General features: G+C 55.9%; 1 protein-coding gene across 2 annotated transcripts; it reads left to right on the top strand.

Moving 5' to 3' along the window:
- The first annotated feature begins 903 nt into the window (after positions 1-903).
- On the top strand, positions 904-21380 carry PRR35 (proline rich 35). 2 transcript variants are annotated; one of them, XM_071760945.1, is made up of 3 exons: positions 904-1002; positions 15713-17433; positions 18641-21380. In XM_071760945.1, exons 2-3 carry the CDS (start codon positions 15803-15805, stop codon positions 19575-19577), a joined length of 2568 nt encoding a protein of 855 aa, XP_071617046.1. In that variant the 5' UTR covers positions 904-1002; positions 15713-15802; the 3' UTR covers positions 19578-21380. The 2 variants fall into 2 exon arrangements, with proteins under 2 accessions (XP_071617046.1, XP_071617045.1); XM_071760944.1 differs by lacking the exon at positions 904-1002 and adding an exon at positions 6583-6777.
- The last annotated feature ends 1976 nt before the right edge of the window (positions 21381-23356 follow it).

Here is a 23356-nt window from a genome sequence, read left to right as displayed (position 1 = left end):
CAGCAGAGAGAACTTGGTGGAGAAAGTGTTGGAATGGGGATTTGTGCCTTGCTGCTGGGGAAGCTGGAGATGGAGGAACTCTGCTCCTTCTCCTCAGGCAGTTCTCTTCTCAAGAGGAGAAGTTTCCTCAAACCATTTGAGGAGACCTTGGAGAGGTCTCCTCAAACTATCCAGCAGGTCAGGAGGTGCAGGAACCTCCTGATGACCCTCGCTGTCCCCACCCTGGTGTGAGCTGGGACACCGTGTGCCAGCCCCTCCTCACCATCCCCTGTCCCTTGGATGGGTGAATGAAGTTTTTGTGGTCCCCAGGCCCCTGCTCCAGAAGGTGCCATCTCAGCAGCTTCACCCCAGCATGATGGCCCAAAACCTGGCCTCCAAGCTAGGGGAAGGGTGGTTGGAAGCCCCCAGGAGTTGCCCACCTCTGCCCACCCTGGTGGCATCAGGGGCACAACTGGAGAGGGATAAGTGGTGCAGCTGGAGAGGTGTGGATGGATGATGGAGTTTGGGGCTCAAAGGAGAAGGAGCCTTCACATCCTTCCCATCTCAGTGGCCTCGAGCAGCAGGTGAAAGGGGCCTCTCAGAGCCTGGGATAACAAAAGGCAAGCGGGGAAAGTTGGGGTCAGGCAGGGATTTCTGGCAGGTGGGTTTTCCACTGAGAAAAACCTCTCTGCCTCTTTCATGATGATGAAGAGCCTTTTCACAGGGTTTTTTTTTTCCACCCCCCCCCCCCTTTCCCCTCCTTTCCCCTTTTTTCTCCTCTCCTTCTTTTCCCTCTTCGCCAGGCTGATCGCTGGGAGCCGCCGAGCATGTGATGCATCTTCCATATAGGGGCAGGAGCAAAGCAAGACCAAGGGATGGACGCCCTAGGGCCAGACTTGCAGACAATATATAACCTCCTGCACCATCGGAAACGCTTCCCACTTCCACAGAGCCAACACCAGGCAGCGCCGAGCCGCAGCCCAGGGAGGAGGAGGAGGAGGAAGAGGAGGGTTCTGCCTGCAGGTGAGTCCTGCCTGGCCCCATCCCCAGGAGGCTGGTCCAGGGAGGGGGAAGGTGGGAGGGAAGCGGAGCTGCTGGGTGGGATGGGGCACTTATGGGGTTGTTAGTTGAGGAAGGGGGAGAGGGGGGGTGTTTAACCCTTTTGGGTGCTGGTGGTGGATGCTCAGCTCTGAGTTGGGGACAACAGAGGGGTGCGTGGGGATGTCCCTCTCTCCTTGTGAACCCATCCCAAACCGGCTGCAGTTTCTTCCCTCTTATTCCTTGCCCTGTGCTGGAGGCAGCTCCCGGCTCCTGCCTGACTCCTCCGAGACATCTCCCACCAACCACCCCGTCCCGCCCGGCAGCGTCCGGGCTGCCTTCACCTTTTAAAAAAGAGCAAAAGAATTAAGAAACAACTTTAAAAAGACATTTTTTGCTCAGCCCCCTTCTCCCCCCCCCTCCCCCCCTCGGATGCCTTCACCCTCCCGGGCTGAGAGCTCCTGCTCAAAGGGAACCGAACCGGGGGGACCTGGGCTGGGGGCTTCGGGAAAGAAATCCCGGGATGAGGGGCTGGGGGGGGTTCGTGTCTGGGGAGCTCTCACAGCTCCCCCCAGGCTGTGGTTTTGTCTGTGCCATTGCCTGTCCTGCCGGGGGGGGGACACACAGACTTTGTGCCTGGGATAGTTCGTGTCCTGCTGACACGACCCTCCCAGCAGCAATGTGCTCACTGCTTCGGGAGGGGGTGTGTAATTATTATTATTGTTTGGTTGGTGGGGTTTTTGGGGGGCATCAAGTGTGTCCGATGGTGATGTGGGTGGGGATGGAGGGATGGGAACTTCTGTGAAGCCCCAGGTTTGAGCAAACCCCCGCAGTCCCAGGCAGAACGGGTGGCTGGAACCAGAAACTGGTTAAGAAGGGGGAAAAATTATTAAAATTAATGTTCTAGGTCATTTTTGCTCATACACCCCCAGGAAAGGTAAAAAAAATCCCTCTGTGTGTGCAAGGGGGAGGCCAGGATGTTCCCATCTTCTGTGCCTCAGTTTCCCTATCTGTGCCCTTCACCTGCCTGTCAGCCCTGGCAGTCACTGCAGCCCCCCCAGAGCACATCCCAAGGGATCTGCCCAGGGGAGCAGCTTTGATTGTGGCATCAGAATCCAGAATTAATCCTATGAGGAGACTGGCAGGAGCTGCAACACCATCGGGTGCACCTTTCCGAGCAGAGCCAGCTCTGTGGGGTGACACGAGTGGCAGAGGGACAGCTGTGTCCCCACCACACCGAGCCAGGGCAGGGGACATCTGGGTGGCACCTTGCACCACACTGAAGGTCAGCGTGTGTCACCGAGCTGGGGGATGGCCTCAAGGACACAGGGGGCTGGAGATGTGCCCAGGGGACTGTCCCTGGGTTTGGGTCGAGCTCTCTCCGCTGCAATGAGCTTTTCCTTGGAAAAAGGGGGAAAAATTACTGAGGATCTCTGGGATCAGGCAGAGCAGCAAGAGGTGGCAGGGGATTGGGGACTGCCCTGCCCATGGCCTGGACGTTGTCCCTTCCAGAGGAGAGGACACTGACCAGTGGCTGCCCTCAGCTCAGGGAAGGACCACCAGGTCCTTGGGAAGGTTTTGCTTTTCCAAACACTTCCTGCTGGCAAACGTGCTCAGCTTTTCCCCACAGGAAAGAGGGCAAAATCAGGTGAAGGGGTGACACAGCAGATGCCACTGGGTGCCCCCATCCCAGTGCCCAGCACCACACCCATGGCAGGGATTTTTTCCTTCCCCCCCTCTTGGGATCAGCCGATCCCACTGCTTTTCCTCCTCACTGCTTTACTCCTCACCCACCGTTCCCAGATTTCAAATTTCAGGGGACCTTGGGCTGAAACCTAACACCAGCCTTGCCCCTTCTCCAAGCCTCCAGACTGGTTTCAGCTGGTGGTGCTGGTTTTGGTGGGGATGATGCACGCAGCATCTCTCCCAGCACCGTCCCTTGGTGCCCCCACTCGTGATGCTTTGGAGAACACCATCTGGAGAAGGTTTTTTTTTTTTCAAAAAGGACTTTTCCCTCAGGGAGCCCACCCCAGGTGCCTTGATGGCACAGCTGCCAGTGTGAGGAAAGCAGGGACCCCAGCAAGGGCAGTTCCAGAGCTGTGAGTAGGATCTGTACCCCCAGCCTCCTGCCACCACCAGGCTGGATCCAAGGAATCCCTCAGCTCCCTCTTCTGTGCCATGCAGCAGAGTACTGGGTGCTGGAATCTGGCTTTGCTTGGGACTGGGGAGCTTCTTATTATTTGGGAGCAGTAGAGAGGTGGAACCCTTCGAGTGAAGGGGAAATAAAAAGGACTGACCCCATTGCTGACAGCAAGGGGCAAATTGCAGGGGAGGAAAGCAGAGGCAGCCCAAGGTGCTTGGGATGTTTGCCTGGGCAAACCAAACCCCAAATCAGCACCAGCAGCAGCTGCCCCAGCCCAAGCCCAGCCCCAGCACTGGGAAGGGCTGGCAGAGGGGCTGGCACAGCTGTGTGGCTTTCAGAGATCTTACTTGATCGATAGCTTCTTCCTCACTACCCCCCTCTCCCTCCCTCTCCATTCCCCCAATCCCCACATGCATTTTTCATGCTAACCCCTCCTGGGCAAAGGCTGTCTATGCAGGAAAAAGAAAAAGGAAGGTTTAAAAAAAAAAATTTAAAAAAAAAATAATACAAACCACAACAAACCCTCAACCAAAACCTACTTTTGTTTCTCTGGTCCCCAGAGGTTGTTTTAGTTTAAGGGCCAATCTATAGATTTGGGGCTGGGAATATCTTTGCTCCATGAACAAAAAGGCATGAAGAAGCTCCCTAGGTCTTTTCTTGAGCTTCTTCAGGTTGGCCCAGAGCTGGAAAATGGTGGGGTCTAACAAGCTGGGGAGGCTGTAAATGGGAACCTCTGCCTCTCTATTTGGGTTCACAACCCTCCCAAGAAGTGCCAGGACATGAAGTGGGTGGCAATGGGCATCTGGAGTTGCCCCTTGCCCAGGGTGCAAAGGGTCTCCAGGGCTCCTCATCTCCTTGCGATCTGCTCCACTGGGACAAGCTGGGGCTGAGGGATCTCAGGGCAATGCCACTGGGAAGCCCAGTGGATCCCTGGGCTGGTCCTTCCAGGACCCCCAGGAGACAAGAGCTCAGAGGAAAGTTTGGTTGTTTCCCAGAATTAGGAAAAAACCTGCAGCGTTGGGGGGAAAGACAGATTTCAGGGTGAACCCTCCTTTTCCCATCTCCCGTTGCCTGCAAGGGGTGAGCTCTGTTTGCTCCCCGATTTTGAGTGGCACCAGGAAGAGCAAGAAGCATCCCCCAGCACATCCTCTGCTGATATCTCAGACCTCTCCTTCCCATCTCCAGACCACCCAGGCCTGCCTGGGGGTGCCAGGATCCCCTGGATCTGACAGCACATGTGGTGAAGGACCCATCCCTTGGGTGTGGGGCTGGAGGACCCACGCTGTCCCCCTGTCACCTCAGGACCCCTCCTGTGACCATCACCCCCAGGGCCAGACCCCTCTCCTGTGGGTTTTCCAGCAAGGAATCTCCAGGACCATCATGCATGGTGCCTGCATCCCAAAATCCCCACGGGGTCCCCACAGGGGTGAAGACACTGGTCCCTGTGTCCCTCCCATGTGTCTCCCCCCAGGTCTTGGGGACGTGGCCACACGGAGGTGGTGGGTCTGGGGTCCAGGGGACAGGAATGTTTCCCTGTGAAAGGGCACAGGCCAGAAATAGAAGGGAGAGGAGGACACTGTGACCTTTCCAGCAGCCGGGAATGGATAAAACTTTCCAGCTACCTGTAGGAAGGCACCGGGCAGGCTCGGTTTGTGTCACCTGTGATAGGGACAGTGATTGTCACAGTGCCTGGGGGGATTCCTGGAAGGAACATGTTGCTAGGCTGCTCCCTGCCAGACACCCCTCTGGCAGTCCTGGGAAGGAGGGGACGGGACGGGACCCCCAGACTCAGCTGTGGGGTCCAGATCTGAGAGACCCCACCTTGGACAGGGCCACCTCTGCTCCCTTGAACGAAGGGGATCAAGGGGACATCCAAGGACAGCAGGGAGCGTGTCACTGCGGCCATCCGGGGGGGGAATCATCAGGGGATGGTGGAAACACCCCCCCTCCCCACGGCCAGGGCAGCAGATCCTGCGTGGGGGCTGCCTCCATCCCCTCCTCTTCCCCCCTGCTGGGTGCGGGTGGCAGTGCCAGCACCCTGGGATGGAGCCATCAGCCGTGCCCCCCCCGGCTGTCCCCCTGCTCGCTGACCCAGGCGGGGGCATGGCAGCAGGCTGTCCCCAGCCCCCCTCCCCTCGCAGATGGTGTGGGCAGCCAGCACAGGTGGCCCCGCGCCACGGCAGATTGGGGACGGCTGCTTGAGATGTGCCCGGCAAGGGCCACCTCCCTGCCACTGCTCGGGGTCAAGAGCAAAGCCAGACTCCCCCCCAAGCATGGCACGGGGAAGGGAGGGCACTGGGGGCAGATTTTGCTCTGAATCTGGCACGAGAGTCCTGGAAAATGCAAAACCTGGGGACAGGGAATGGTTGGGTCAACAGCAAGGGGATACGGGGGTCTCCTTGCACAATCCCAAAGAGGTGGGTCAGAACACCAGGCAGTTTGGGGTCCAATTTTAAGGAATTGTATTAAATCATGTCGTGCAGGGCCAGCCTGACACAGATATCTGGGCCCAGCATCTTGTAAGGGGCTTCTTGGTCCTTCCAGCCGAGACCAGCACTGAGGTGGGTGCAGGACACCTCAGCTGGGTGACCTGGGCATCACTTGTGTAGAAAAAAGTGACCTGTAAGGGGCCAAAGGGGGTACCCAGTGTCTGAATCGTCACCATGGAGGGGCTTCAGGCTTTCTCCATGTCCTTAGCAATCCCAGGACACAAGCTCCAGGATGGGCATGAGATGGGGACAAGAGCATGAGCTCTGGGATGGTCACCGGGAGGAGAGGATGGCACAAACTCCAGTGTTAGGATAACAGCACAGCCTCCAGGGAGCAATGGCACAAGCTCCAGGATGGGCATGGGGTGAGGACAATGTCGGGGTTGTCTGAGCCTGAGAGCACCCACCATGTCATGCAAAGAATGAGATGTGCTGCGGGAGCTGTAAATGATTAATGTCAGAGAAAACCAGGCTGGCATTCTGCCCCTCATTTAGTCGAGAGGAAAAGTTGACATCGGGAGGGGAATTTCCACGTCTAACCCTCCCCTCCCACCTCTTCCTCCCCCTCGGAGAGGTCCAAGGGGCCGGAGCAAGGAGCATCCTCAAACCCCTCACGCACCCAGCCCCAAACCAGCCTCTCGCCGAGCACGTTCTCCTCCAGCCCAGCTGGTTTTGCTCCCAGCCTGCTCCGTCTGTGCACATTAAAGCTTTTTCTAGGTCTGAACCGCTTTTGGCAAGGCAGGCTCCTGTTGGCCTCTCCCTCTCCCCACCACCCTCCCCGTGGCTCCCCCCACCCGCTCCCCGTCTGGCTCCCGCTCCCCCTCCCCGGCCCGGGCCCTGCCAGGGACACGGCAAATCAGCGAGAAGCCTGCGGGGCAAATCGGTACAAATGAGACCAAGCAAGAGGGTGGGGAGGGACGGTGAAGAGGAGGGGTGGGGGGAAAGTGACTTGGGTTGGTTGGCACTTCTGTTCCCGAGTTTGATGTTTCCTGCAAACAACCCCGTCCATGCTCAGGAGCGGCTTTGGGAGCCACCTGCCCCCCACCTCCAAGGGGTTTGGGGACGCCGGGTGCCAGCCAAAGGGGGGACAGCCTCCCCCAGCAGGGAGCCAGGAGAGAGGGCCGAGCTGTAAGTCCTGAAATTTCCATCTCTTTTGGGGCTGGACGGGGTGGTTGGGGGTCTGGCTGCAGGTCCGAACAGCGGAACAAAAACCCACCGAGGATGTGGGAGAAGGAGGGGAGGGAAGGAACATCCCCCCTGTTCAGACCTGCCTTTTCTCATTGCTTTTAAATCCTCTCCAAAAAATAAGCCCATCTTGACCCCCAGGAGCCCCCCAGCCATTCCAAAACCCAGCGCAGAGGGTTTGGCCACGGGTCAGGAGCCGGGATCTGATCACGGGATGTGGGAAGCGCAGGAACGGGCAGAGAAACCGCTGGGTTGCAGGTATGGGATGGATTCCAAGAGATGCTCTTTGATCCACTTTGCCACTCTCTTTGCAATCCTCCAAACTCCTTCTTATTAAAAGCACTCAGCACCAGGAAGGTCATATGGGGCCTTTCTGCTTGGGTTGCTCTCCTAATGACGCCTCCGACTGCCTTCGCCGGGGAATTCGCTCACGTGAGTGCCTGACAATAGGAAGTTTGTGGTGGATTTTAGGACCACCGGGTGGTGGGTTGCCAGGGGTTTGACTTTTCTTCTCCCTGAAAAGCCCAAGGAAGGCGTCAGGAGCTGAGGGCGGATGAATTTGAACATATTTACCTCTTCCATGTTGATATAATAATCAAGAAGAGCGATGGTTTTCCGCAGGCTCGGAGACGTGATAGGGATCTGCAATTGGGGAAAAGGAATATAGGCAGAGGGGAAGGGGGAAATTCAGCAGTAAGACAATATTATCTGTATTAGCTATATATTTTTTTCTTCTAAATTCTTCTCAGTGGAAGCAAAAACCTAAACCGAGCTGCTGAACTGATGGAGGAGGTTGGTTACTGAAATGGTGTCAGCCAGGTACAGACCTCCTCACATCAGAGAATGGCATTTGCAGCAATTTTGTCAATTAAATGGAGGGGTTAGGTAATATGGAACAGGTTTTGGGTTTGATTTTTTTTATAAAAAGGCAAGAAAATCAGGCCAGTAAGTCCCAATGTGGATGATATGACAGTGGTGGCAAAGTTTGGGATGGGGACGAGCAGAGCTTTTTGGGCATCTTCAGGGTGTTGCTGCACAGGGTCCCCCCACTCCTCTTTGAGTTTTGGGTTCCCCTCAGTGGAAATCCAGTATTGAGCCCCCTCCTTGGCATTTCAGAGCCCTGCCCGATCCAGCAGCAGGCTGGGGAGATGCAGGTTTGAAGGGGAGGGAGGCGGAAAATCCCCCCACCTCTCTTTCCCAGCATCTCGGGGGCTGACACAGGGGCTGCTCCCAGCACCCCGCTTCCGAGCTGCCCGTGCTGGGTGCCGGCAGCGGCTGCACGGCCATTTCATGTGGTTAACGAGCTGCCTTCCCCCCTTTAGGCACCAGCTAATAACATCCCGGCGTGTAAAGTCCCGGGGGCTTTGCCTGGGGCCGTTTTCACTCCTCCTGGTCATTCCTGGGCCAGCGCAGCCCCCGCCGGGGGATTTTGTGGCCGAGCGCTCCCTGCCCGCTCCGGTGCCATCCCCTCGGCTCTTGTCCCCAGCACTGCCCAGAGTAGGGGGGACACAACGCTGAGCTGCTCTGGCTTGATTTTTATAGGGGAGAAAGAGGTGGAAATTCAGGGAGCAAGACCACCAGGCAGCATCACCCTTGATCTGCGTTAAAAAAACCAAAACCCACCCCAACCCCTTGATCAGGAGGCAGCCGGGCAGCTGCTGCCTGCAGGTGAGCCCGGAGCCTCCCAAATGTTCCTGCCCGGGACTAAAGATGGGGTTTGGGGTGGGGGAATCTGCCTGCAAAGAGGAGCCTGGTGTGCTCCAGCTCCCCCCTGGCCGCTGCTCCCCGGGCAGTGTCCTTCCTGCTTCCCTTCTCCCTGATGGGAGCGGGTTATCCCCCAGGGAAAAGCAGTTTCTGTCCTGCAGGTGTTGTCCCTGCTGGTGGCCGGGGCTCAGGGGGATCCCAGCACTGCCAGAGGACTCCTGGCTGGCCCAGCTCCTCCTGAACCTTCCCTGGAATCCATCAAACCCACCTCTCGCCTGCTCTGCAATATCTCTCTTCTTTCCAACCTCCCCCAGCCAAATCCCTTTGGGTTTTTTTTTTGTTTTGTTCCTTTTTTGGGTTTTTTGGGGGGTTTTTTGTTTGTTGTTTTGGGTTGGTTTTTTTGGTGTTTTTTTTTTTTTTTTTTGATCCATTTTTTTTGCTTGTGCTCACCTAAGGGTGTGAAAGGAGAAGCTGGGGAGGTTCCAAATTGGGGTCATTTTGAAACAGGTTTCACATCAGGCTGGATGTCCTGGCTGTGGTCAGCAAAGGCCACCAATGCCCCTGTCTGTGCTGCACACACCAACCTCCCCCCTCCCCCCCAAGCAGTTTAGCTTGTTGGGTTTTACCTTAAATGTACCCAACCCTGAGTGGCTGGGCAGACCTGGTTGTGATTTAAACATTTCCCTCACTGGCTGCTTCCTAAAATTGCTGTTTGGGGGTGGGAGCAGGTGAGGGATGAATCCAGGTCCTCCTGGGGGTGGGAGCAGCACTGCAAACTGTATTGCCCTATGTCCCCCCCCCCTTTTTGGGGGGAGGTTTGAAATCACTGGCCCATCCTGGTCATGTTTTGCTGATTTCTAACCCAGGGGAGGGAGGAACCTTTGGGAATTTCCCTGGGAGAGCCAGGATCTTAGCCAAGTTGAAGGGCAATGTGCTCTGTCTGTGCCAGGGTCCTCTCCCCTGCCCATCTCTGCCCTTCTGGGCTGGTAGAAGGGTCCAGGGAGGGAGGAGGGAAGGGAGAGAGGGAATGAGCTTGTCTGCTGCAGGGTGGAGGTGTCTGCTGCAGGTGTCTGCTGCAGGTCCTTGTCCTGAGGATGCACCAAGAAAGGCTCTTTGGCTCCACGGCGTCCCCAGTAAGGGCAGCCACGGGAAGAGTTCTGCTTCAGAAGCCCCTGGGGACACTGACTTACCTCAGGAAGTCCCAGAGGGTCATTTGTGGGACAACCAAACCATCCCCAAGCACTGGTACAAGTTGGAAGGGGGCTGTAATGATCATTGAGTCCAACTGCCCTGCTATGGCAGGGACATCTTCAATTAGATCAGATTGCTCAGAGCCCCTTCCTTGAATGTGTCCAGGGAGAGGGCATCTCCCACCTCTCTGAGCAACCTGTTCCACCCCAGGCTCTGGGAAGGCTGTGAAACCTCTTCAAAGTCCTCTCTAGAATGAGGAGAAGGTGCCAGGATGGATTTACCAGGGGTAAGGTATGCTGGAGCAGCATGAGTGCCTCCTGCCAGGAGCCCTCTGACTGCCTGGCTAAGGGGATGATGTTTATGTCCAAACCTCATGGCCAAACTGGAGATAAAAGGACAAGCTGGGTCAGAAACTGGTGGGGCTGTCAGGCTTCATGGGTTGTGCTGAGCAACGTGAAGTGCAGATCCTGGCTGGAGGAATGGGCTGGCAGGAACCTGCTGGAGCTCAGCAAAGGGAAGGGGAAGGTTCTGTGTCTGAGTTGGAGTAAACCTGTGAAGCAGGACATGTCCAGGGCCAACTGGCTAAGAGGCAGCTTAGCAGGAAAGGAACCACATCCATCAGGAGCTGAACCAAGAGAGGAGAGGATGGGAAAGACTCTTAGGAAAGCAGGAAGCATTGGATGGGGACCTGGAGGGGGAAGGGTGAGGGAAGAGCTTGTTTCCCTCTGAGGACATCATCTCCTGTAGCAAAGGCAACGAGGGTCCTGCAACAGATGTGTGCAGGAGGGTTGGACTGCAAGGGAGGAGGAGGATGGGCAGAAGAGGAGTGAAGGCTCCTTACCCCCGTCCTCAAAGGAAACTGGATGGCTTAGAACTGGAGTAAGGTGAATTTTCTGGTTGCAAGATGGAGACTGATTCAGTGGAGAAGGGCACCTGAGCACCTAGTACAAGGTTTTATCAAGACAGGAACCTTTGGTGACATTTGGGGTGCCTTAGAAGAGGTGACAAGACCAGCAAAAACAAAGCAGGGGGAAGCTCCCCTTCTTTTCTGATCGTTCCCATCCCCAGCCTGTTAAAGGAGCACAAACTGCCCAAGGGAAAATGGGAAGCAAAAAGGAGGAGGGCATTTCCAAGCTCTGGTGCTGAGGAATTTAACTGAAGGGGTTTGGGAAGGTCATCGAGCTTTCTGAGGGGACAAGGGGTGACAAAATACACCTTGTGGTATTGCTTTGCTGAGAGGTGGCAGCATGCACTGTACCCAGCCTGGGGACCTGGGCTCTCAGGGGGCAGGAGGTGATTTAATGACTGCCCACACAGAGAACCCTCTCATGGCTTGGTCTGTGGTGGAAGGAAGAGGTGGATTTTGGGAACCAGCACAGATCTGAACCCCACGTTGACCTGCACATGGAGGGGATGGACCTGGGTGACCAGGAGGAAAAGGCTTCTGGAAAAAAGCCATCATCTCCAAAGGTCTGCCAAGAGGTCAGCTCCCAGGATAGGTGGTGACAGTCAGTGGGACATCATCCTGGGCTGTCAGACCAGCAAGAGAAGGAGAAACCTGTAATTGGGAAAAGAAACTTCAGAAGTCATAGAAACTGGAAGAAGTTACAGAAATTTTTCATGTAGCACATCATGTCCAGCACACAGGTGACTGCACCAGGCACCCTGCCAGCCCCTGGGAACAGGGAATATAAGATTTTGGACCTCTAGGAGCTCTGCACATCAGAGGTGTGCCACAGACTTTACCACAGAGGAGAGTTGGATGGCAACTTCCTATTCCAGCCCCATCCAAGGACCCCCTGTTTCTCTCCAGAAGTTCATCCTCTTGCCCTGCTCACCATGCCAGCCTTGGACATCATCTTCTCTTGCCTCCTTTTGGGTGCCAGCCATGCTGTTGACCCTCCTGGCTTGCACACAGCTGCTTCCCCTCTACCCAGCTGCATATTTTCACTGGGAGCTCTGTTCTCTACAGCTTTTGGAGGTCTGTTTGCCATTAAGCTCCACAGCTGGGAGCCTGTGCTCTCCTGGGGCTCCATTAGCAGGTAGAAGTGGAGGTGGAAGGAGACAGAAACTCCTGCAGTGGAGCCCAGGCAGAAGCTTGTGCAGGTGGCTGATATAATGTGGAGAGACAGTCTTACATCTCCTCACCAGGTCCTGCCTCTTCCCCCGAAGGGCTTGTGGCAGGGGAGGCTGTGGGAGGAGAGCCTTTTGTGGTGGAGGACCCTGGCATCTCTGGAAAGTAGCCTGGAGGGGGTGAGGGCCTGATCTCATCTCTCAAGGAGCCTGTGAGTTGTGCTGTGTGTGTCACAGGCAGGAGAGGGTGACTCCAGCCCCTTGTCACTTGGTTGAACGCTTGCCACCACGCGTGCTTTTCATAAGGATGCTGGGCTTGCCCCGGGGAGTCTTCAGGCTAAATGAGCTTCAGGGAGAGACAGCTGCTTTTTGGGGATTGAGGCCAGAGGCAGAGGTGCCCAGGAGAGGTCAGAGACACAGAAATGCTTCTTGAGCAAGTGTGCAGGCGGGAGGAGATTTTGACACAAAATCAGGGAAGCCTTGTGTCTGTGCAGGTGCAGGTGGCAGGGGAACAGCTCATCCCAAAGGATACTCCAGGGCTGAGGAGGTGATTCCAGGCAGCTCGTGCTTCCAAAGGTAGCAGAGCTCACAAAGATGGAGTCACCTCGTGTCTGGACTGTCTTTGGGTCACCAAAAGCTGTGAAGGGACCACAATCTCTCAAACCTGAAACTCCAGGTCCCTCCAGATATGGAAGCCCAATGCTGATGGATTTGTAGAGCATGAGTGTGGCTTGAACTCCCCCTGAGGATGTGGAGCACGTGGTTTGGTGATTCTACACATGGAGCTGTGCAAGTGGTGATAAAGAACCCTCTGGACAAGGGGAAATGGTTTAAAACTTGAAGAGGGGAGATTGAGGTTGGACATGAGGAAAAAATTCTTTCAATTCAGGGTGCTGAGCCCCTGGCCCAGGTTTCCCAAGAAGCTGTGGCTGCCCCATCCCTGGCAGTGTCTCAGCCCAGGCTGGATGGGGCTTGGAGCAACCTGGGCTGGTGGGAGGTGTCCCTGCCCATGGCACAGGATTGGAACACGATGATCTTTAAGGTCCCTTCCAACCCAAACCATTCTATGGTTCTATGAAAAATCCCCATAGGAAGCACCAGACCAGGTGAGTTTGGGAACATGCAGGAAAGGGATGGTTTGTGGGGCTGGTGTGAGATGCCACAGAAAAGCCACCATCCCCCTGCTCCCCCCACTGTACTGTCCTGGCCAGCATGGTCATCAGGGTGGTGACACCTCTGGGGTGGCAACTGATGCTGAGGAAGGGATGCTGGGACCACAGACAGTGTTCCCAGGAGCATCATCTGAGCAGATCTGAAGGTGGATGTGGCTGCAGACAAGAGTTGCCTGGGGCTGTAGGGAACTGCAAGTGAATTCCCACCTCTGCAGGGCAGAACTTCTGCTCCAGAGAGTCCCTGGGGGGCTGCAGCTCCTGGGTGAGGTGTGAGGCAGGAGGTTAAGCCCAACATCACTGAGTGGAGAACTTCAGTGCTTCTCCCAAGCCTCTTTCTCAATGTCCTGTCTCATGGCCATATGGGGAAGGCTGAGGGTGGCCAATTTCCATGGGAGACTGGCAGCTCCCTGACAGCATAAATGGGGTGCCAAAAAAGTTCTTGGGGGTCTGCAAAAGAGGACATCAGAGAATGGCAGAGCTTCCCTGCTGATCTGTAGAAGTCTTTGAAGCAGACAACTGTACTGCAGCAGTTTGCTTGTCCCTCCCCCCCCTGAGTGGTGGGGGAGGTATAGCCAGGTAGGGGTGGAGATGGCTGCAGTGATGCTTTGGGTCAGCAGAGGAAACCCAGCAGCCTGAGCCCCTGTCTGCAAACAGGGGCTGCTGGAGAGGAGGAGGAGGCTCAGGGAGGGAGAAGGGGGCTGGAGGGGTTTGTCCAGGTTCAGCCTGGAAAGGAGATGGTGAAGCAGGAGTGTGATGGGGAACCATGTGGTGGGAGGGTGAACAGGGACCAATGGTCCTCCAGCCAAGGAGATGGGAACATCAGAACTAGTGGAGACCAGCAGGCTTGGGAAGCTGGAAGAAGTCACCCTGCATGCTATGCTGGGAATTCCCAGCTGCAGGATGCTTTGGGGGCTGAACATATCCACCCCTGCAAGAGAAGCTTGTGCAGATCCAAGGTGGGTGGAACCAGCCCTGTGCTGCACACAGGCTGCTGTAGGGGTCAGGAAAATAGGAGCAGAGTGAGGGGCAATTGTTTCAAATAGAGAAGAGTAGACTTAATTTAGATTGGATGCTAGAAATAAGTTCTGTACCATGAGGGCAGTGGAACAATGGCACAGGTTGCCCAGGGAGGTTGTTGAGGCCTCATCCCTGGAGATGTTTAAGGTGAGGCTTGAGGAGGCTCTGAGCACCCTGATCTGGTTGAGGGTGTCCCTGATACTGCAGGGGTTGGATTGGATGAGCTTTAGAGGTCCCTTCCAACCCAAATTATTCTGTGATTCTATGTTGTCTCTGCACCCTGGGCAGGTGCCAGGAGCTGGATGGAGGTTTGGTGTGATGCCCTGCTGGCTGCATGAGCATCCCTGCATCCCGGAGCCCAGGCTGGGATTTTCTAAATCCCAGAGCACCAGAGAGTTCAGATCTCTTTCCTGGGCATCTCCTCCACCTTCCTTCCCTTTGTCTCTCCCTCTCTTTCTCGTCCCCTTGCAGCTCAGTTCCCTCCATCTGACCGTGCCTCCCTCCCCCCCCCACCTCATCTCCCCTCGGCGATCCCGGGGAGCCGAGCAGGGATGCGGCAATTCCCAGGCACAGGTGCAGGGTCCCGGCCGCACGCTGCCCGCGGGCACGGCCCCCACGCCGCAGCTGACAGCCCACTGGAAATAATGTGTTGTGGCAGAGAGAGACTCAGCAGACCACGAAGATCTGCTGGTGCGGGAACTGCTCAGCAACCAGGAGCCGCAACGCCTGGATCCCAGCTCCAGGGGGCCGGATCCGGCTCCCGGGATGCCTCCGCTCCACTAGACCCCGCCTGGCTCTCACGCCGGGCTTTTCCCACCCTCTCCTTCTTCTTTAGCCTCTTCTTCTCCCTTGCTTTGCCTCTCCCAACTGTTTGGGAAGCGGCCGAGATGCCCGTCCCAGCGTGGGAAATCTCCCCGATGTCCTCGGTCCCGACAGGCACGGGAGGGGAAGGAGCAGCTTTGGTATTGGAGGAGGAAGATCAGGTGTGCAGGAATGGAACAACCAGTTCCAGTCTCCCAGCAAAGATTTAATCTGCCTCTGGCACAGAAACAGCAAATGTTTGTTCAACAGACCTGCAAACAGGCGGCGTGCATCGCAACGGGGCCAGGGCACCCAGCTCCCCCTCAGCTCCTCCTGATCTCCTCATGGACTCCCAGACTGGTTTGGGTTGGAAGGGATCATCCGGTCCCACCCCCTGTCACAGGCAGGGACACCTCCCACCACCCCACCCTCAAACCAAACCAAAGTTCTGCCAGACAAAGGGCTGCCTGAGGTGTAGGGACTGGTCACGGAGATAGGGAGAAAGATAAGGACAGAGATAGAGGGATAGATAAGGATAGAGATAGAGATAAGGGTAGAGATAAGGGTAGAGATAGAGATAGAGGGGTAGATAAGGATAGAGATATGGATAGAGATAGAAATAGAGATAAGAATAGAGATAGAGATAAGGATAGAGATAGAGGGATAGATAACGATAGAGATAGAGATAGAGATAGAGATAGAGATAGAGATAGAGATAGAGATAGAGATAGAGATAAGGATAGAGATAAAGACAGGATAGAGGGGCCAACTCCAGTTGCTCAGTGGTGATATAACTCTCTCTGAGCAAGAGTTTAGGGGGGATTCAATCTTAATCTCTCTAGGTTGCCCAGCCCAGGTCAAGACAACCCCCCCAGGAGCTGGAGGCACATCTCACCACCTCCATGCTGTCCTTTTTCCAGGGCACACCGTGGTTCCTGGAGAGGTGTGGGAAGCCCCACGCACCGTGAGCCTTTGTTCCCACGAGGAGGCATCTCCAGGCACCCACCACCATGTCCAAGGACGACGTGGGCTGCAAGCTGACCTCAGTCTACAAGCACAAGGAGAGGAAGCCCAAGAAGCCCCACTACATCCCGAGGCCGTGGGGCAAGCCGTACAACTACAAATGCTTCCAGTGTCCCTTCACCTGCATGGAGAAGTCCCACCTCTACAACCACATGAAGTACAGCCTCTGCAAGAACTCCCTCTCCCTCCTCATCGAGTCTGACTGGCCCTACAAGAAGGGAAATCTGCTCCATCCCGAGCTGAGGCTCCTGCAGGCGTCGGGGAGCTCCCGCCTGCGTGGGAGACGGGATGAGCAGGAGAGCTCTGACCCCACGGCCACCCCAGGAGGCTCAGTCAGGACCAAACAAGGCTCTGGGAGGGATGGGCATGAGGACAAGGTGATGTCAGGGGTGGAGATCCTGCCCGTGGAAGGGGCTGGTGAGGAAGGTGGCCATTTCCAAGAGGAGGAGGAGGACGTTGCCGGCCTGTTGAGGGAGATGGATACAGGGGAGAAGAAAGGGAAGAACGAAGAGGTGAGTTGCCAAGGAGACCTGACTGAACCAGAAGTGAATACTTTGGTCTTTGGTTTCAAGAACAAGAGGGAAAAGCCTTGTAAGGAGGTTGAGCCTGACTTCATCATCACAGATGTCTTTTCCCTCAAGAACCACGTCATGAAAAGCAGAGAAATGGCTTCCCCAGACCTAGATGCTAAGCCAAAGCAGTGCAAAGTGCCAAAGAAATGCCTGGCCAGCAGCGGGATCCTCATGGAGCAGTGGAAGCTGGTGGCAAACGGGCAAAGGAGGAGCACACCTGAAGTCCCTCCACCTTGCTCTGACAGCAACATCATCCCCTGCTACCCCCCTCCAGCCTACAGCGACTACCACGAACCTCAGGGCCTCAACCTCTCACTGCTGGGCATCAACTACCCACTAAACCCCAGTCTCTTCTCCTACCTGAGCCCCACCATGACCAACAGTGCTGCAGCCCACCCTCATTTGGCTCAGTTCCCCCTCCTGGCATCCACGGCACAGCTGATGCACCCGCACCCCCCCCACTTCCAGTCCCTCCAGAGCCCCGAGCGCTCCTCCTCCTCCTTCCTGCCCCGTTTCTATTACCCCTTGCTCTTCGAGCACACCTTTGGCTCCACAGAAAGCAAGATGTCCTCCAGCAAGCCAGAAGCCCAGCACCTGGTGGGCTCTGTCATGCCCACACCACCCCAAGCCAAACCTCCCAGTGACCCAAGCAAAGCAGGGCTGCTGAAGGTTCCGGTTCTGAAGACGGGTTTTCCTTGGCCCAAAGGTGCCAGAGAGGAGTCGGCCTCTGAGCTCGGCCACCCTGCCACGCTGGGACAGGAGGAAGAGGAGAAATGGCTGTCCCAGGAGAAGGGGAACAACCTCCCTTTGGGTCTCAGCAACCCACGCAAAAAGCCGAGCACTGACACCTACCAGACCCTGGTGGGGATGAAGGATGACACTTTTGTTGCACCCAGCAGCATCCAGAAGACAGAGGTACCAGTGGGGAACTGTCTGGAGACCAGCAGCCCTCCAAGCAACTCCCTGAAGAGGAAGTTCAATGCCAATGGGCTGGATGGGATAGGATCTGACAGGCTGATGCCTGGAAAACTCAGCTACCAGGGCAGGTAAGGTGCCTGAGATCTCTCTGCTTCTTCTTCACAGCTGGTTGGCCCTAAATATCATCTTCATACCCCCCCATGTATTACTGATGCCCCTGCTTGCCTCTAATCCATCAGGTGGGCTGAGCAGGCTCCAGGTGGTCCATTCCTGCTCAGAGCAGGGCTTTGGTCCTCCAGTAGCCTTCAGGTGTGCCCAAGCACCTGAGCTATGTCCCCACTTGCTCTCCCTCACTTTCCCCTCTTTTCTGTGGAGCCAGAAAGGATGTGATGTCTGGGTGGTGTGGACCTGTGCTCCCCTGACACCAGGAAATCTCCTCTTGGGTCCCCACTTGGGTATCCTGGAACTCTCCTCACCTATTTTTAAACACACACATTTGCATTCATTTGATTTGCCTTCTGGTTTCCAAGCCCAGAGGGAGGGGCCTGTTCCCAAACAATTCCTTTTACCTGGGGCTAGAAATGTGCACATCTCCTCTGAACAGAATTTCACTCCCTCCCCTGGTTGTGCAAACCCAGCTGTGGCTCTAAGAAAAATGTCACTGTAAACCCCACTGATTTTGTCACCTGGAGGACCTTTCTCTGGAGAAGTTCTCCATGGTTTCCTGTCTCCACCTGCCTCTTCCCTGCTCTCAGGCAGGCTGGGGAGATGCCCCCCAACTGGGCTTTTGGTACTGTGGGAGGGCTACTTGCATCAATTTTTTTCCAGTGTTCTAAGAATCATAGAATGGTTTGGGTTGGAAGGGACCTTAAAGATCATCGTGTTCCAATCCTGTGCCATGGGCAGGGACACCTCCCGCCAGCCCAGGTTGCTCCAAGCCCCATCCAGCCTGGGCTGAGACACTGCCAGGGATGGGGCAGCCACAGCTTCTCTGGGAAACCTGGGCCAGGGGCCCAGCACCCTCACACCAAAGAGAATCCAGGTTTGGTTTGCTGAGGTGGGATCACTAATCAGCACCATCTCCCCATACTGGTCTCTCTCCTTGTTCGTGGGTGCTCCCATGTCAGGGTCCATCGACCTCCAGGGAGAAGGATTCCAGGAGAAGGTCCAGCCAGGGCTCTGTCTGCTCAGACCAAAGCCCTTCCTGGAAGGGTCTCATGCTGGGAGCAGAGAGTGTAGGAACCCTGGATTGATCCAGGTGTGCTGGTCCTGGACACATGCCCAGGGATTTTCCTGCTTCTTTCCTAACTGATTGTACTCACTTCTTCTCTGCAGTGGTTCAAGGGCCAACCCTGGCCATGCCCCCAAGGCCCTGGACCACTGGCACACAGAGGTCCTCCCAGGCTGTCCTGAAGAACCAGAGAGGGGCAATGACACTGAAGTTCTTCCCTCTGTGGGTGCTGACCTGGACCCATTCTGCAAGCAGAGCAGACCCCGAGACACTTCTGCCACCATGCCAGACTCTGAGGCCACAACCATGCTTATTGGGGACCTGTCCAAAACCTTAGAGGAGTACCAAGAAGTGGAAAAGAAACTGTCTGATCTAGCACAGGAAGACACCCCTGGGCAAAAAGAGCTCAGGGACCAGCTGGTCAAAATCCGTAGGGAGCTCTACCACATCCACCAGGCTCTGGAGAAAGCCACCAAACCCCACGAGGGGCCTCTGGACCTCTCGGTGAAGAGATCCTCAGAAGGACTGGAGAAGGTGCAGCAGGCCAGGAAGGAGCCCTGCAACATGAGCCTGGGAAATGAGAAGCTCCATGGCAAAGACCAAGGTGCTCACACCAAATTTACATCCACCAGGGAGGCTGGGGACGGGGAGGGGTTACCCAGCTGCCTCCTGGAGGCTGAGAACAAAACCATCGACCTGCTGATCAAGATGAGCCATTCTGAGAACCTCCGGGCATCCTCCTCCTCCTCCGAGTCCCACCTGGGGGCTGTGATCAAGGCTGAGCTCCTGCCCCTTTCCATGCCCCTGGAGCTCAGACACGTCATGGAACCCTTCTACAGCCGGACCACCAAGTGTGAGGCAGACTCCAGTGTCCTGCTCTGCTCTGATGGGAGATCCAGCACCACCCAAGCTCCTCAGCTCCCGGTCAGCACCGAGGATGGGTCCCTGAGCTGCCGGGCCATCCAGCGTTCCCTGTCCTGCAGCCTTCCCAGTGAGACAGACCCAGTGTGTGTCCACAGCCCCCTGCATGCTGACCCCTAAGTTCACCTTGCTCGAAAGCTCCTGGATCTCACTGACCACCTCATGCTTCACCTTCCTCAAGTCCCACCTCTCCACTCCTCCTCTTCCCCCTGGATGAAAGCTCAACCCCTGACTGGCTGGGGCCATGTGGTGCGGGGTCCCAGCTACCTCCCTCAGCTGAATCCACAAGGTGTAAAAAAAACAGTCCCTGTCCTACCCCAGTCTCAAGGATGGTGCTCCTGGGCTCTGCATGCTTCACAGCCTCAGCTCCCTGCTCTTGGAGCTCCCTTTGAAAGGGCCTAGCAGGAAAAAAAAAAAAAAAAAAAAAAAAAAAGAACTGCTAAAAGCATCACCAAGCTTTCAGCAGAAGGCTCATCCAGCCCTCTCATCAGAGACACTCAGGGACTTCTGCAAGCCAGCTCCCATGACCTGTGGACAAGGGAGGGGCCACAGACAGGGTATCTTCAAGGCCAAGCTTTGGTCCAGATGTAGTCGTGCTCAAACTGTGGCTGTCACCTTGTGCAGAGCAAAGGCATGGTGGCTTTGCCCCACGGTGACGTGGTCACCCCGTGCCCCGTGGTCATAGCAGGGAATCGGATGACCCAAAGGCCAAGAACTTTCTACCCTGGAGACAAGAACCCAAGGAGAAGATGACCTGGGAGCCACCTTGCCACAGCTCCATAGCAGGGTCCTGAGCTCTCCTGCCATGTGTGGGGACTGCTGGGCTGTGGGGACTTGTTCCTGCCCACCAGTTCTCCAGTCTGGCTCCTTCTTTCACCTTCACACAGAAAGGTCCCTCCCTCCCTCTGTCCCTGTGCAGACACAGTGCATGTCCCTCACAAAGTCCCCTGTCCTGCAGAGCACAGCTCCTGTGAGCCCCTGCCCACTCCCAAGTCCTGATCCCCCAAATGATGGCACACGGGGCAGCAAAATGGGTGAGATGCTGCTGCTACAACCCCACTGCTCAAGGGGAAAAAGCCCTAAAAAACAACTATCAAGGGATGGCCTGGAATGATGCTGAACAAGCACCCCTCAGTCAGAGGAGCTGGGACACGGCTCCCCAGGCAGGTCCCTGCTGCTTGTGGGGTGAGCGTTGGTCTTTTGAAAGGTCACCTTCTCCTGGTGCTCTCTGGAGGCTCTGTTGGCCAATTTGGTATCAGCACAGGGCAGTCACACCTCACTGTCCCCTGACACCCCCCTGAGCAGCATCTGCTCCTGTTGAGGATGTCCCCATGCTTGGGTCAGAATTTCTTGGGCTCCCTCACCCTGTGGTGGGTATAAAGTGTTCTCCTCAGCTTGAAAAAACCTTTCCTCTTCCATCCACACTCCCTGCTCAGGAGGTGGTTGGGTCTCTTTTAGTATCCAGGACCTTCAGCAGACCTGGTGAGTTGTTCTTGGCACTGAGAAGAGTCAGGATGAGGGACAGGACAAAGGGCAGCAAGCAAAGCCACAAAGAAGGGAGCTACACAGCACAGCAAAACAGTTTTAGACTCTGGCTCTTCTCTGGGCACAAAGTGGACAATCCTACTGCAGGTGGCAAGAAGGCAAACCTTATAGGGGACCTGGGACTCCCAGGTACCTTGATGGACCCAGACAACAGGAAGAGCTGAATCTCCTCACCTGATTGCCCTCTGGACAAAGCTTCCACCCCATCAAAGGGGTTTATTTCTTACTTGGGGACTTGAAGAACACAGGCCCATGGAGTTACTGCTCTCTTCTCTCTAGAGATATTTGTGGGGTGGGATTCAGAAGGAGAAATGGTCATGTTAACACCATGGTTCTCTTGAGCTAGTTCCAGATATCCCTGGTGGGCCATGTCCTGCTGCTTCCCAGCATGGCTCTGGCCCCAGAAGCCTCAAGTGAAGGTCATGAGACCCCACCAGAACATAGCCCAGAACTTGGGTGCCAGGTCCTTGATCCCAGAGCTCAGGGGAAGGCGTGCTGGACATTTCTTTCTTGGTTTGAATAGTCTGTTCATCTTCAGATGCTGTAACACCATCAGCCCCTTCCATACCAAGAACTTTGCTCACATAACCCACCCTCAGCAGCCTGCCAGGCTCTCTCCAGCCTCCTGTGCCACCCTGTGCTGCTCTGTCACTCTCTGCCCCTGTCACCCACCCCTTCCCAGGTCCCTTGTTCACAAAGCCCTGGCAGATATTGTCCCCCCAACCATCCCTTCCCCGTTCCCCTATCTCAGGGCTCCCAATTCTCCTCCAAGTCAGCTTCTCTGAGCATCTCCCATGGACCCAGCTGACAGCAGGGTACCCACAGGCACAGCTCATTTTCCCATGCCATCCTTCCCTGCCCACTCAGCCTCTACCTCCTCTGAGGAACCAGAAGGTGGGTAGGTCCCTCTGCCTGCCCAGAAGCACCATCTCCTCCCAGCCTCAAACATTGTGCTGTTTTTCTTAGCAGAACCTCAAATGAACTTGGCCACCTGGGTAGCTGAGCTCTGGGACCATCAGCAGGAGATCCATGGCCAGACCACCAGGCAGTGCTGCTTTTCACCCCTTTTTATCTGTGATATTACCTGCACACGAGTCACCTTTCCACCCCCCAGCTCCTGACTCCATCCTGCCATCCCCAACCAGGATGCTGACCTGCTCCATGGGCCCAAATTGCCAGCTGGGCCCCTCTCCCACAAGCAGAGCCAGCACCAGCAGCCCCTGTTCTCCTTCACCTCTGCAGAAAGCTCTGGGGGGGAGCAAGTGGGAGGTGGGGGCTGCTCACACAGTATTTATTGTTCACAGTTTAACGAATGTATAAAACAAAAACCAAACCATTAAAGGGAAAAGCTCCAAGCAGGGGTTGCTGCTGTCTGTGGTGGTGTCCTCTTTGGGGAGCCTGGCCCCACATCATGGGTCTCCATCACCCAGCCAAGCTCTCCCCAGGTTTCAGAGTTTTGGGATTAACCATCAGCACCATGAGGCACTGGCTGCAGGTGCTCAGTAGTTTTGTGGGTGGGTTTTGACTGCTTCCTTCTGCTGGATCAGCACCAGGACCCCACCAGCTTGTCCTGTGCTGGAATGAGGGGCGATCCACTGTGTCTGAAGGCAGTCATCAAGTGCCCTCACAGGAGCTGTGAGGGCCCTGATTTCTCCCACAGAAGTCTCTGCACACACTGACCACCTTTTCAGAAAATCACAGAATTGTTCTGGTTGGAAAAAATCAAGTCCAACCATTAACCCAATCCTATCGAGTCCAGGCCACCACATCTCCACAGCTTTGAAAGCCCCCAGGAATGGGGATTCAACAACCTCCCTGGGCAGCCTGGGCAAGTTTGGCAACCCTTCCAAGTGAAGAAGTTTCTCTCAAGCTCCAACCTAAACCTCCCCTGGCACAACTTGAGGCCAAAAGTTCCTCTTGTCCCATCCCTTGTTCCTTGGGAGCAGAGCCCGACCCCCCCTGGCTCCAACCTCCTCCCAGGCAGTTGCAGAGAGCCAGAAGGTCTCCCCTCAGCCTCCTCTGCTCCAGGATCAACACCCCCAGCTCCCTCAGCCCCTCCTGCTCAGACTTGTGCTCCAGACCCTTCCCCAGCTCCATTCCCTTCTCTGGACACGCTCCAGCCCCTCAATGTCCTTCTGGTCCTGAGGGTCCCAGAACTGACCCCAGGATTGGAGGTGCAGCCTCCCCAGTGCCCAGCACAGGGTGCATTCGATTTCCTTTGGGAAGAGGCCACCCAAGTCCCTTGATGAGCTCCCATGGCTGGGCCACAGGGTGCAGGGAAGAGCAGAGATGGGGACATGGGGTCAAGCTCTCCATCCCCAGTGCCACCCTGCCTCTCATCCTTTGTACCCTAG

This window comes from Heliangelus exortis, chromosome 17, assembly GCF_036169615.1.
Source record: "Heliangelus exortis chromosome 17, bHelExo1.hap1, whole genome shotgun sequence".
Classification (NCBI taxonomy): Eukaryota; Metazoa; Chordata; class Aves; order Apodiformes; family Trochilidae; genus Heliangelus; species Heliangelus exortis.
The sequence above is the reverse complement of the archived record's forward strand: the minus strand, read 5'-3'. Positions and strand labels throughout refer to the sequence as shown.

Bases quoted from the DNA above. Each gene is read 5' to 3' on its own strand.
- PRR35 (XM_071760945.1), top strand. From the start codon at position 15,803: ATGTCCAAGGACGACGTGGGCTGCAAGCTGACCTCAGTCTACAAGCAC. The intron at 17,434-18,640 runs GTAAGGTGCCTG...TCTTCTCTGCAG, and splicing joins AAACTCAGCTACCAGGGCAG to TGGTTCAAGGGCCAACCCTG.